Source organism: Sapajus apella, unplaced genomic scaffold (assembly GCF_009761245.1).
Source record: "Sapajus apella isolate SASKATOON/1434 unplaced genomic scaffold, GSC_monkey_1.0 scaffold15, whole genome shotgun sequence".
In the NCBI taxonomy this organism is placed as follows: domain Eukaryota; kingdom Metazoa; phylum Chordata; class Mammalia; order Primates; family Cebidae; genus Sapajus; species Sapajus apella.
The window spans coordinates 17,399,910-17,412,533 of NW_022436955.1; the positions used below are offsets into that span (position 1 = coordinate 17,399,910).

General features: G+C 44.1%; 2 protein-coding genes across 3 annotated transcripts in view; one reads left to right on the forward strand and one right to left on the reverse strand.

Moving 5' to 3' along the window:
• SF3B3 (splicing factor 3b subunit 3) overlaps positions 1-818 on the reverse strand; it is a 52,208-nt gene extending 51,390 nt beyond the window's left edge. Inside the window, exon 1 of the mRNA XM_032283842.1 lies at positions 677-818. The gene's annotated coding sequence lies outside the window, so the exon portion shown is untranslated. The remainder of the gene's footprint in view (positions 1-676) is intronic.
• A 217-nt stretch (positions 819-1,035) lies between these two features.
• Positions 1,036-12,624, forward strand: part of COG4 (component of oligomeric golgi complex 4) — a 36,283-nt gene continuing 24,694 nt past the window's right edge. Inside the window, exons 1-5 of one of the 2 annotated variants that reach the window (XM_032283849.1) lie at positions 1,036-1,227; positions 4,151-4,233; positions 5,922-6,036; positions 9,325-9,499; positions 11,407-11,600. In XM_032283849.1, the coding sequence (XP_032139740.1) occupies positions 1,057-1,227; positions 4,151-4,233; positions 5,922-6,036; positions 9,325-9,499; positions 11,407-11,600 (738 nt within the window). In that variant the 5' untranslated portion in view covers positions 1,036-1,056. The remainder of the gene's footprint in view (positions 1,228-4,150; positions 4,234-5,921; positions 6,037-9,324; positions 9,500-11,406; positions 11,601-12,624) is intronic. The other variant, XM_032283850.1, reaches the window with a different exon arrangement.

A 12,624-nucleotide genomic window follows, 5' to 3' on the forward strand; every position in this document is an offset into this window, starting at 1 on the left:
CGATGAGAAGGTGAAAGGATGTCTGTCTTGGTTGTGAGAAAAAGAAACCATCTTTCCACATATAAAATTTTTTAAGCTTTAAGACTTTCCCCACGTCTGTTTAACATTATTACAAAAAGCGGGTATGACTGTTCATTGCATCTTCCCCATCTTTCAGGGAAACATCTTCGCATTTAAACTCTGTCCCCTACTTCGCAAATGAGAAAATAGAGGCTGAGAGGAGAAAAGCTGCCTATCAAAATACAAATTCAAACCCGAGTCTTGGCTCTAAAGACTGTTTCCGTTATTTACGCTTTTAACATGCTCCATCTTTCCACTTTTTTTCTTTTTCTCACAACCAAGACAGACATCCTTTCACCTTCTCATCGGTGTTCCATTTACTCTTCCCAGAGGAAGACATCCGTATCTCCCGCTGCTTATCAGACCTCCCTCTTCTGAGGCCCCAAGAGTTAAAAGCAATCTCCACACGACCTTAATTTTGAGCTAGCACATGTTCCCATTCTGCGGATGGAAGCTAGAGATGATTGCAGGAAGCCGTTTTCGCGCCCCAACCATCCCTCTGCACCTCCTCCTGGTCCCCGGCCTCGCACCCGCCAAAATCTCGGACCCCCTCCGTTCTATATGGCCGCTCTCCGCCTTCCCGGGCCCAGGGAAGTCTCCAGACTGTATTTTTTACCCTGCAGTGAGAAAGATGGCGTGGATATCCGACGGATGCTACGTCCCTTCAAAATCTAAGCCACCACCAACTCCAACCTACTGTCGTCCGCCATTAGACCTCAAGACAGGGACCTTCGGTGGCGCGCGGCGGAAAAAGGCACCCAAGGCGCGCCTGAAGAGTGTAAGTTTTAAAAAAATGCTTCCGTCTTGCCGCCAGACAGCATTAAAAATTATTTAAACATGCTTTTTTGCTTTGCTTTTTCCAGCAGAAGAGAAAAATAATAGGCTTTTAGAAGTAGACGTTAAAAAACAACACACACTAATTCATTGGGCACTTCTGTAGGCAGCCCCAAAGAGGAGCCAACGATGACGGGAGCCTCGCGGGACCGGAAGTGCCGAATGGGGAGCAAGATGGCGGACCTCGAGTCGCCTCCGAAGTTGTCAGGGGTGCAGCTGCCGTCTGAGGGGGTGGGAGGTGGCCGCTGCTCCGAAATCTCCGCTGAGCTCATTCGCTCCCTGACAGAGCTGCAAGAGCTGGAGGCTGTATACGAACGGCTCTGCGGCGAGGAGGTGCGGGACCGAGCCTCCTACTTTCTGGAGGATCTAGGGACAGTGGGAGCCTTCAGTCGGGAAATCCGGGCTGTGGGAAGCTCTCCTTGCTGGGGGGATACAAAAAAGCGGGAAAACAAAGAAGCAGAAGCGTAGTCGGGTATATGAAAAGAACTGTCAACTCTTCACGCTGTCCGACGCGCCAAGCTTGTCTTCCCTGATAATCTGGGCGATCTGCAGCCTCTCCTCCCTAGACCCCCGTGGATTTCCCAGATCCGTAGCCACCAGTTTCTCCACGGTAGTGAAGTTAGTCTGAGAATATATGCCAAAGTGCTTGGTTCTCAAAATAATAAGCGCTGTTTTTCATTGGCTTAATTTACAAATTATGAAACGCTTTCATCCTGTTTAAGAGGGAAGGCTTTGCAGATAAACTTCTTGAACTGTTTTAAGACTTCCTCTTTTGGGGAGTGACTTAGGTGTATGATTTTAGTATTTCGGCCAAATGCACATCTTTGTAGAGATTTGAGCTTATTTTCAGAGTCAGGTATAACTGTCTAAGCTTGGGCAAGTCACTTCATCTCTTGTACCCTTGACATTTTATCAAATGAGGGGTGTGGACTAGATTCTCCGATTCCGTTCAGTTCATAACGTTCTGTCTCCTGCCTCCTTTAATCTTCAGTGGCAACCCGATGCTGTCAATTCACTTCAGAATGTCAGTTGGGTTCCTTGCCAGTTAAAAGAGATCTAAGCTCTAATCTATCCTTTTCAGCTATTTCCCAGACCACCCTTATAGCAAAGTTGGGCACAAAAGGCAGTTTCAGCCCGAGGGAGAGGGAATCGTTGATGTCTTTGAGTATTTTGAAGTATAGACTTGCACTAACTCTAGCACTTTCTGACACATTTTTCAGCAAGATGTGTGTGGGTTTTTTGTTTTGTTTTGTTATTTTTAGAAACAGGACGGCTCTCTGTTGCCCAGGCTGGAGTGCAATGGTGCTACAATCAGAGTCTATGAAACTATAGACACACACCACCATGCCTGCCTAGTTTACTCTGTGTGTTTGTTTTTTGTCTGGCCTCAGCAAGATGTGTTTTAAAATTTACTATCTTCCGGACATGGTGGTTCACACCTGTAATCCCAGCACTTTGGGAGGACAAGACGGGCCAATCATCTGAGGTCAGGAGTTGGAGACCAGCCTGACCAACATGGCGAAAACCTGTCTTTACTAAAAATACAAAATTCGCTGGGTGTGGTGGCATATGCCTGTAATCCCTGCTACTCGGGAAGCTGAGGCAGGACAATCCCTTGAACCTGGGAGGCGGGGGTTGCAGTGAACCAAGATAGCCCCGTTGAACTCCAGTCTGGGCAACAAGAATGAAATTCCGTCTCAAAAAAAATTTAGTATCTTAACATTTCTAAGCTTGCATTCATTAAGGCATTCAATACGTTAGGTGGAAAATTATGGAAATCTTACAGAAAAAATAATGTAAGTTCTGTATTCGTATTTGATAACTGTCAGGAGGAAGTTTCCCTCTGGAGCCTACTGAACGATTTTAATAAAAATGTATGTATATGGCCTGGCATGGTGGCTCACGCTTGTAATCCCAGAACTTTGGAAGGCTAAAGCAGGTGGATCACCTGAGGTCAGGGGTTCAAGACTAACCTGGCCAACATGGTGAAACATCGTCTATACACTAAAAATATAAAAGCTGGGCGTGGTGGTTGGTGCCTATAATCCCAGCTGCTGAGTGGGGGTGGTGGTGGCGGAGGTTACATTGAGCCTAGATCGTGCCACTTCACTCCAGCCTGGGTGAAAGAGCAAAACTCCATCTCAAAAAAAAAAAAAAAAGTATAGCTGGCTAGGCATAAGTACCCAGTTTTTTGGGAAGCTGAGATAGGCAGATAGCTTGAGCCTGTGAGTTGGAGACCAGCCTGGGTATTATAGTGAGACCTCATCGCTACAGAAAATTAAACAGTGAGCATAGCAGGGTGGTACACACCTATAGTCCCAGCTATTTGGGAGGCTGAAGTAGGAAGAGTCCTTGAGCCCCTGCCCCCCAAAAAATAAAAATGTATGGTTAATTTTAATGGCTATTGTTGAACTGTATGCCGCATACCATGTTAAGCACTTTGTATGGTTTCCTGTTTAACAGCCCAATGTGGTATGTATTGCTATCCCTGTTTTACAGATGAAAAAACCGAAGCATTAAGACGTTACATAAGTTGAGGTTGCACAATAAATGGCTTGAAGGGGAGAGAATTAGAATTGTATTGATTACCTCTGGCTACTGACTATACACCAAGAAGAAAAATTTTTGTAACTGTCCCTGGAAATTCCATTTGTTTAGTCTTTAATTTTTATTTTATTTTATTTGTTTGAGGCAGAGTTTCACTGTTGTTGCCCAGGTTGGAATGCAATGGTGCAACCTCAGCTGACTGCAACCTCTGCCTCCCAGGTTCAAGCGATTCACCTACCTCAGCCTCCTGAATAGCTGTAATTAGAGGCGCCCACCCCCACACCCAGCTACTTTTGTATTTTTAGTAGAGATGGGGTTTCACCTTGTTGGCCAGGCTGCTCATGAACTCCTGACCTCAGGTGATCCATGCACTTCAGCCTCACAAAGTGCTGAGATTACAGACCACTGTGCCAGGCCAAGCATTGTATTTTAAATGACTTCCTGTATTAGACACTATGCTAATGATACTGATTAAAAGTTAATTTCTTCCCATTGTGGTGCTCATCTGCCAGATGGAATAAGATATATGTAAGATAACAATCATGCAATGTAAGTGCAAACTGAAGTATGGTTAAAGTTTAGGGAGAGCATAGTGGAAGGAAAAAAGGATTTGGAAATGAGATTGACCCTTCAGCCAAGTGATTGGATTAGATAACTCTTAGGGTTCTTTCTGATCTTTCTGCTGACAGGATGTTTCTCTGTGTTTCAGAAAGTGGTGGAAAGAGAGCTAGATGCCCTTTTGGAACAGCAAAACACCGTTGAAAGTAAGATGGTCACTCTCCACCGAATGGGGTGAGTCTGTGCATCTCAGCAAGGGCTAATGTAAATTCCAGCAGGGTCAACTGGACAAGTTACCATTTTGTTTAACTTTCTGTTATAAACACTAGTTGAGCCTGAAGTATAATAAAGTGTATTATCTCAAGGAAAAGTGAACACCTAAGGGTATTAGTTGGATGGTTCTCAAAGAGTCCTTGGACCAATAGTACCAGCATCATACCTTGTTAGAAATGCAAATTCTAGGTCCCCACTCCAAACTTACCAAATCAGAAACTCTGGGAGTGGGGTCCAGGAAGATGTATTTTAATAAGCCTACCCAGTGATCCATTGATTCTAATACATAGTCCAAGTTTGAAAACCACCTTTTTTTTCTTTTTTTCTTTTTTTTTTTTTTTTGAGACAGAGTTTTGCCCTTGTCCCCCAGGCTGGAGTGCAGTGGTGAGATCTCAGCTTACTGCAACCTCCGCCTCCCAGGTTCAAGCGATTCTCCTGCCTCACCCTCCTGCCCTCCTGAGAAGCAGGGATTACAGGCTTCTGCCACCACACACAGCTAATTTTGTATTTTTAGTAGAGATGGGGTTTTACCATCTCTACTACAGGATTACAGGCATGAGCTACTGCGCCCAGCGGAGAACTACCATATTAATAAGAGTATGTACTGGCCCGGCATGGTGACTGACACCTGTAATCCAAGCACTTTGGAGGCCAAGGTGGGCAGATCACTTGAGGTCGGGAGTTCAAGACCAGCCTGACCAACATGGTGAAACCCTGTCTTTTAAAAAAAAAAAAAAAAAAGAGTGTGTACTTGCTAGTCATTAAAATTATTCCTTGGCTGGGTGCAGTGGCTCATGCTTGCAATCCCAGCACTTTGGGATGCTGAAACTAGAGGATTACTTTTGACCCTGTCTCAAAAACAAAAAAATAAAAATAAATAAATTAGCTGGGCATGGTGGTGTGCGCCCGTAGTCTTAGCTACTCAGGAGGATCTCTTGAGCCCAGAAGTTGGAGCTCATGATCATCCTATATTGAACTGTGATCATGCCACCACACCCTAGCCTGGATGGCAGAGTGAAACCCTGTCTCAAAAAACAAAGTTGTTCCTTGATCTCACCATCCTCTCAGATAGTACTGGTTAGTGCATCTTATGCTCACTTAGCAATTGAGAGACTTTGTTCTCTAGTTCTTTGGCTATACCTATTTAGGGGTGTCTTTACTGGTTTTAGAAGTTAATTTTGGCCAGGTGCAGTGGCTCATACCTATAATCTCAGCACTTAGGGAGGCCAAGGCAGATGGATCATGAGTTGAAGAAATCAAGACCATCCTGGCCAACACGGTGAAACCCTGTCTGTACTAAAAGTACAAAAATTAGCTGGGTGTGTTGGTGCACCCCTGTAGTCCCAGCTACTCAGGAGGCTGAGGCAGGAGAATCTCTTGAACCAGGAGGCAGAGGTTCACTGCACTCCAGCTTGTTCACAGAACCAGACTCCATCTAAAAAAAAAAAAAAAGTTAATTTTTTATCAAGTCTAGGTATGAGAGTACAGTCAAACATTCTTGAGAAAAGTTGAGTGTAGAGCAAAGTAAGCTAAAAGTTACAGGGAGGTATAAAAAAAGTAGAAGAAATAGTGTCTATATGCAAAAAAAAGTTTCTATCTCTTACCCGCTGCCCTATGGTTACGTGTGTGCTGACAATGTATTTCTCCAGTCCCAACCTGCAGCTAATTGAGGGAGATGCAAAACAACTGGCTGGAATGATCACCTTTACTTGCAACCTGGCTGAGAATGTGTCCAGCAAAGTTCGTCAGCTTGATCTGGCCAAGGTAATACATGGAGTTTCTTTTTTTACTTGAGACAGGGTCTTGGTCTGTTACCCAGGCTGGCGTGCAGTGATACAATCACAGTTCACTACTGCCCCAACCTTCTGGACTCAAGCAATCCTCCTACCTCAGCCTCCTGAGCAGCTAGGACTACAGGCATGCACTACCATGCCCGGCTAGTTTTTATATTTTTTGTAAAGATGGGATTTTGCCATGTTGCCTGGGCTGTTCTTGAACTCCTAGGCTCAAGTTACCCTTCCACCTTGACATCCCTCAAGAAAGAGCTGACTGTAGAGCAAACTAAGCTAAAAGTTACAGGGAGGTATAAAAAAAGTAGCAAACATAGTGTCCATATGCAAAAAAAGTGATGGGATTATATATAGGTATGAGCCACCACACCCAACATAGTAGTTTCTTTGTTTATTTTATTTATTTATTTATTTTTGAGCCTCAGTCTCACTCTGTTACCAGGCTGGAGTGCAGTGATGCGATCTCAGCTCACTGCAATCTCTTGCCTCCTGAGTTCTAGCAATTCTCCTACCTCAGCCTCCTGAGAAGCTGGGACTACAGGCATGTGCCACCATACCCTGCTAATTTTTTAAAAAAAAAATTTTTTTAAATGTTTTGCTCTTGTTGCCCAGGCTGGAGTGTATTGGCACAATCTCGGCTCACCACAACCTCTGACTCCCAGGTTCAAGTGATTCTCCTGCCTCTGCCTCTCAAGTAGCTGGGATTAGAGGTACATGCCACCATGCCCAGCTAATTCTGTATTTTTTATAGGGACGGAATTTTTCCATGTTGGTCAGCTTGGTCTTGCCCTCCTGACCTCAGGTGATCCACCCACCTCAGCCTCCTAAAGTGCTAGGATTACACGTGTGAGCCACCTTGCCTGGCCAATAGATTCTTTATTGCCCTCTACTAACACAAACATGGGGGCTGGGCATGGTGATCATACCTATAATCTCATCACTTTAGGAGGCCAAGGCAGTAGGAATGCTTGAGCCCAAGAGTGCAAGACCAGCCTAGACAACATAGGAGAACCCTTCTCTACAAAAAATACAAAAATTAGCTGGGCATGGTGGTGCACACCTGTATCCCAGCACTTTGTGAGTCTGAGGCAGGCTGATCGCTTGAGTATAGGAGTTTGAGACCAGCCTAGGCAACATAGCAAACCCTGTCTCTACTAAAAAATACAAAAAGTAACCAGGTGTGATGATGCACACCTATAGTCCCAGCTACTTGGGAGGCCAAGGCAGGAGGATCACTTAACCCCAAGAGGCAGAGATTGCAGTGAGCCAAGGTCATGCCACTGTACTCAGTCTGAGTTGTAGAATGAGACCCTGTCTCAAATTAAAAATAAATAAATAAATAAATAAGTTAATAAATGACAGTTTCTATTAAAAAAAAGAAAGCTACCACATAAAGATTAGAGGAGCACCAGCCAATAGAAATCCAATGTAAGATACCAAAGCCAGATAAAAATATCACAGAAGACTTCAGACCAGTTGCTCTTATGAATATAGACATAAAAATACTCAACAAAACCCTAGCAAAGCAAGTCTAGCAATATATAAAGAAGATTATATACTATGACCAAGTAGAATTTATCCTAGGAATACAAGGTTGATTTAACATCTGAAAATCAATTAAAATTAATAACCAAATGGGCACGGTGGCTCACACCTGTAATCTTAACACTTTGGGAGGCCAAGGCGGGCAGATCATGAGGTCAGGAGTTCAAGATCAGCCTGACCAGTATGGTGAAACCCCATCTCTACTAAAAATACGAAAATTAGCCGAGCGTGGTGGTGCACACTTGTAGTCCCAGCTACTTGGGAGAATCACTTGAACCTGGGAGGCGGAGGTTGCAATGAGCCAAGATTACAGCACTGCGCTCCAGCCTGGGCAACAGAGCAAGACTTCATCTCAAAAAAAAAATGTAATGGCCAAGACCACAGTTACTTTTGTACCAACCTAATAATATACCATATTAATAGAAAAAAGGACAAAAACACATGATCACCTTATAGATTCAGAAGAAAACATTTGACAAAATTCAGTGCCTCTTCACGGTAAAAACACTCAACAAATTTGGCATAGAGAGGAACTTCTCAGCCTTTATATAAATGGCATCTGTGAAAAACCACAGATGGCCAGGTGTGGTGTCTCATGCCTGTAATCCTAACACCAAAAGACCAAAGCAGTAGGATCTCTTGAGGCCAGAAGTTTGAGACCAAACTGAGCAACACAGTGAGACCCTGTCTCTACAAAAATTGAAAGGAAAAAAAAAAACCCTCAGCTAACATCATACTTACTGGTAAAAGATGTGATTCCTCCTAAGATGAGGAACAAGACAAGGGTGCATTCTCCTACTATGTCTCTAGAACAAGAAGCATGTTTGAAAAAAAGACTTTAATATGTGAGTTGGTGGCTGTATGGTTCTATCCAGGGCAATTAGGTAAAAAAAAAATGAAGTAGGCCAGGTCTGGTGGCTTACTCCTATATATCAGCACTTTGGGAGGCTAAGGAGAGAGAATCACTTGAGTTCAGGAGTTCAGGACCAGCCTGGGTTTGGGCAACATGGCAAAACCTTGTCTCTACAGAAAATACAAAAGTTAGTTGGTTATAGGGACGTGCTCCTGTAATCCCAGGTATTTGGGAGCCTGAAGTGGGAGGATTGCTTGAACCCGGGAGGCAGAGGTTGTAGTTAGCCAAGATTGCACCTCTGCACTCCAGCCTGGGCAACAGAGTGGAACCTTGTGTCACAAAAAAAAAAAAAAGGTGGGTCTCTGTGGCTCAGACCTGTAATCCCAGCACTTTGAGAAACCAAGGTAGGCAGATTACTTAAGCTCAGGAGTTTGAGACCAGCCTGGAAACATGGTAAAATGCTGTCTCTACAAAAGAAATACAAAAACTAGCCAGGCATGGTAACACATGACTATAGTCCCAGCTACTTGGGAGGCTGAGGTGGGAGGATAACTTAGGCCCAGGAGGCAGAGTTTGTAGTGAGCCATGATTGCACCACTGCACTCCAGCCTGGGCAACAGAGTGAGACTGAAATAAAGAGAAAATGATTTGATCATGTTATTAAAATTGTGTGATAACTATCAATACTCTTGATCATCATCAGTAACAGTTATGTTAATAGTAGTGGTGGTGTTTGTGAGATTGCTCTTGATAGCTTAAAAGGACATATGGTTGACCAGATTCAGCTCCTGAATCTCCCTACCTTCTTGGGAGGTGTTTTTGAAAGAATAGGACATTGTTTCTAAATACCAAATCTTTTTGCAGAACCGCCTCTATCAGGCCATTCAGAGAGCTGATGACATCTTGGACCTGAAGTTCTGCATGGATGGAGTTCAGACTGCCTTGAGGAATGAAGATTATGAGCAAGCTGCAGCCCACATTCATCGCTACTTATGCCTCGACAAGTCAGTCATTGAGCTCAGCCGACAGGGCAAAGAGGGTCAGCATCCCAAACTGTTGGTTTTTAGTTTAGTTAAAATCATCTGTAATCTGAAGTAGGCAGACTCGACTAGTAAAAACATATCAGTTAGTAGGATGTTTTCTTTTTTCTTTTTTGTTTGAGACAGAGTCTCGCTCTTGTCAGGATGGAGTGCACTGGAGCAATCTCGGCTCACTGCAACCTCCGCCTCCTGGGTTCAAGCGATTCTTCTGCCTCAGCCTCTTGAGTAGCTGATATTACACGTGCACACCCCCACATCCAGCTAATGTTTTTTGTATTTGTAGTAGAGACAGGGTTTTACCATGTTGGACACACTGGTCTCAAACTCCTGATCTCTGGTGATCCACCTGCCTCAGCCTCCCAAAGAGCTGGGATTACAGGCATGAGCCACCAACCCAGACAGGAAGTTTTTTTATCTGGTGGTAGGCCATATGTAGGTCCTGTACCATCCTGGGGCTGGTTTTGTTACAGTAGTGCCCCCTTACGTGTGATTTCACTTTCTGCCATTTCAGTTACCTGCAACCTCAGTTACTCATGGTCAACCTCAGTCCAAAAATATTAAGGGAAAATTCCAGAAATAAACATCTTACTAGTTTTAAATTGGTTGCTGTTCTGAGTAGTGTGATAAAATCTTGTACCACCCTGTCTGTCTGTTCATCACAAGAAGGGTGAGTACAGTACAGTAAGATACTTTGAGAGGCCACGTTTACATAACTTTTGTCATGGTATATTGTTATAATTATTCTATTTTATTTTATATTATTGTTAATCTCTTACTATGCCTAATTTACAAATTAAACTTTATCATAGGTATGTACGTATAGGAAAAACCATAGTATATATTAGGTTCAGTATTGTCTGTGGTTTCCAGCATCCATAATGGTCTTGGAATGGATCCCCTACAAATAAGAGGGGACTACTGTATTCCCATTTTATGGAAAAGGAAACTGAATCCAGATCTACTGATTCTCTGGCCAGTGGTTTCTTTGCACTTGACCATATTGCCTACTTTTAAAATGAAATTCTTAGCCTGATGTCTTAGATCGTCCGTGATCTTTACACGTTCTGTCTTTCTAGCCTAGTTTAATGGTGTTCACTTATGCATCCATTCATTGTGCAAAATTTCTCAAGCTCCTCCATATGCCAAGGAACATGCTGCTTGCAATATTCTGCAGATATTCTTTTTTTTTTTTTTGAGACGGAGTTTCGCTCTTGTTACCCAGGCTGGAGTGCAATGGCGCGATCTCGGCTCACCGCAACCTCCGCCTCCCGGGTTCAGGCAATTCTCCTGCCCCAGCCTCCTGAGTCGCTGGGATTACGGGCACGCGCCACCATGCCCAGCTAATTTTTTGTATTTTTAGTAGAGACGGGGTTTCACCATGTTGACCAGGATGGTCTCGATCTCTTGACCTCGTGATCCACCCGCTTCGGCCTCCCACAGTGCTGGGATTACAGGCTTGAGCCACCGTGCCCGGCCTGCAGATATTCTTTTCATCTTTCTGCCTTCTGTTATTTCATTCTCTTTGCCTGGAATGTTTGTTCCGCCTGTGCAGGTATCAGAATCCTGCCCATCTTCGAGAGGTGGGATGTCATCTTCTCTAGGAACCCTTTTCTGATTACTTTAACCAGAAATGTGACTTTTGGCACCTTTCTTATGACACTTATTGTGTACTGTATTTCATCATCATTATTTGTGCACAAACTTTTTTTCTTCTACTTAATCCTAACTTCTGTGATGGTATAATCATGGCTGATTCATGTTGTAATTATAAATATTGCTAGCACAGCATCTTACACATAGTAAGTGCTTAATGTATATTTGTTGGATGCATAGTATTACACAAAGTGGCGTGAACCTGACACGTACCATTCTTTACTTGAACTTTCATTTTCTGCCCGTTGAGCAGGGAGCATGATTGATGCCAACCTGAAATTGCTGCAGGAAGCTGAGCAACGTCTCAAAGCCATTGTAGCAGAGAAGTTTGCCATTGCCACCAAGGAAGGTGATCTGCCCCAGGTGGAGCGCTTCTTCAAGATCTTCCCACTACTGGGTTTGCATGAGGAGGGATTAAGCAAGTTCTCAGAATACCTTTGCAAGCAGGTATGGACCCTGATTGCTTGGCAGTATAATTGTGTGACTCTCTGCCTGCAGATTGGGGCACTTGATGGATCCAGTTTCTGTGGATACTTTATCTCTTTGGGATTGACTCCCCTTTCTGGCCTTGCTGTGTAGGCTGGCAAGACTGGATGCATGTGTTCATTCAGCACACCTGTTGCCAGCCTGCTGTGTACCAGGCATGGCCAAGACATCTGCCAATGCACTTTCATTTCCAACATGCCAAGTGAAAGCATACGAAATCAAAATGTAAGTTTTCTGACAAGTTGAATCACTCTTTTCAAGCCGTCAGTAAGGAACTGACTTTTTTTTTTTTTTTTTTTTGAGACGGAGTTTCGCTTTTGTTACCCAGGCTGGAGTGCAATGGCGCAATCTCGGCTCACCGCAACCTCCACCTCCCGGGTTCAGGCAATTCTCCTGCCTCAGCCTCCTGAGTCGCTGGGATTACAGGCACACGCCACCATGCCCAGCTAATTTTTTGTATTTTTAGTAGAGACGGGGTTTCACCATGTTGACCAGGATGGTCTCGATCTCTTGACCTCATGATCCACCCGTCTCGGCCTCCCACAGTGCTGGGATTACAGGCTTGAGCCACCGCGCCCGGCCCGGAACTGACTTCTTTTAAGAGCAATTGGAATTCGTGGTTAGTGGTTTTCAATACCAAGCTTGAATCTCAGAATAAGCCACATTGAGATGAAGGAGGTGACCATATAAGGTTAAATCCTGATAAAGAAACAGGCTTTGGTTAAAGTCTCAAGGCTTCCCTACTCTCACCCCTTAGATGCAGAGAAGCAGGTCCAGCAGGCATTTGTGCAGAGGGTTGTTGGGTTTTGATTGATTGATTGATTGATCAAGATGAGATCTTGGTCTGTTGCCCAGCTGGAGTGCAGTGGTACAGTCACAGCTCATTGCAGCTTTGACCTCCTAGGCTCAAGCAAATTCTCCTGCCTCAGCCTCCCAAGTAGCTGAGACTACAGGTACATGCCACCATGCCCTGCTAATTTTTTTT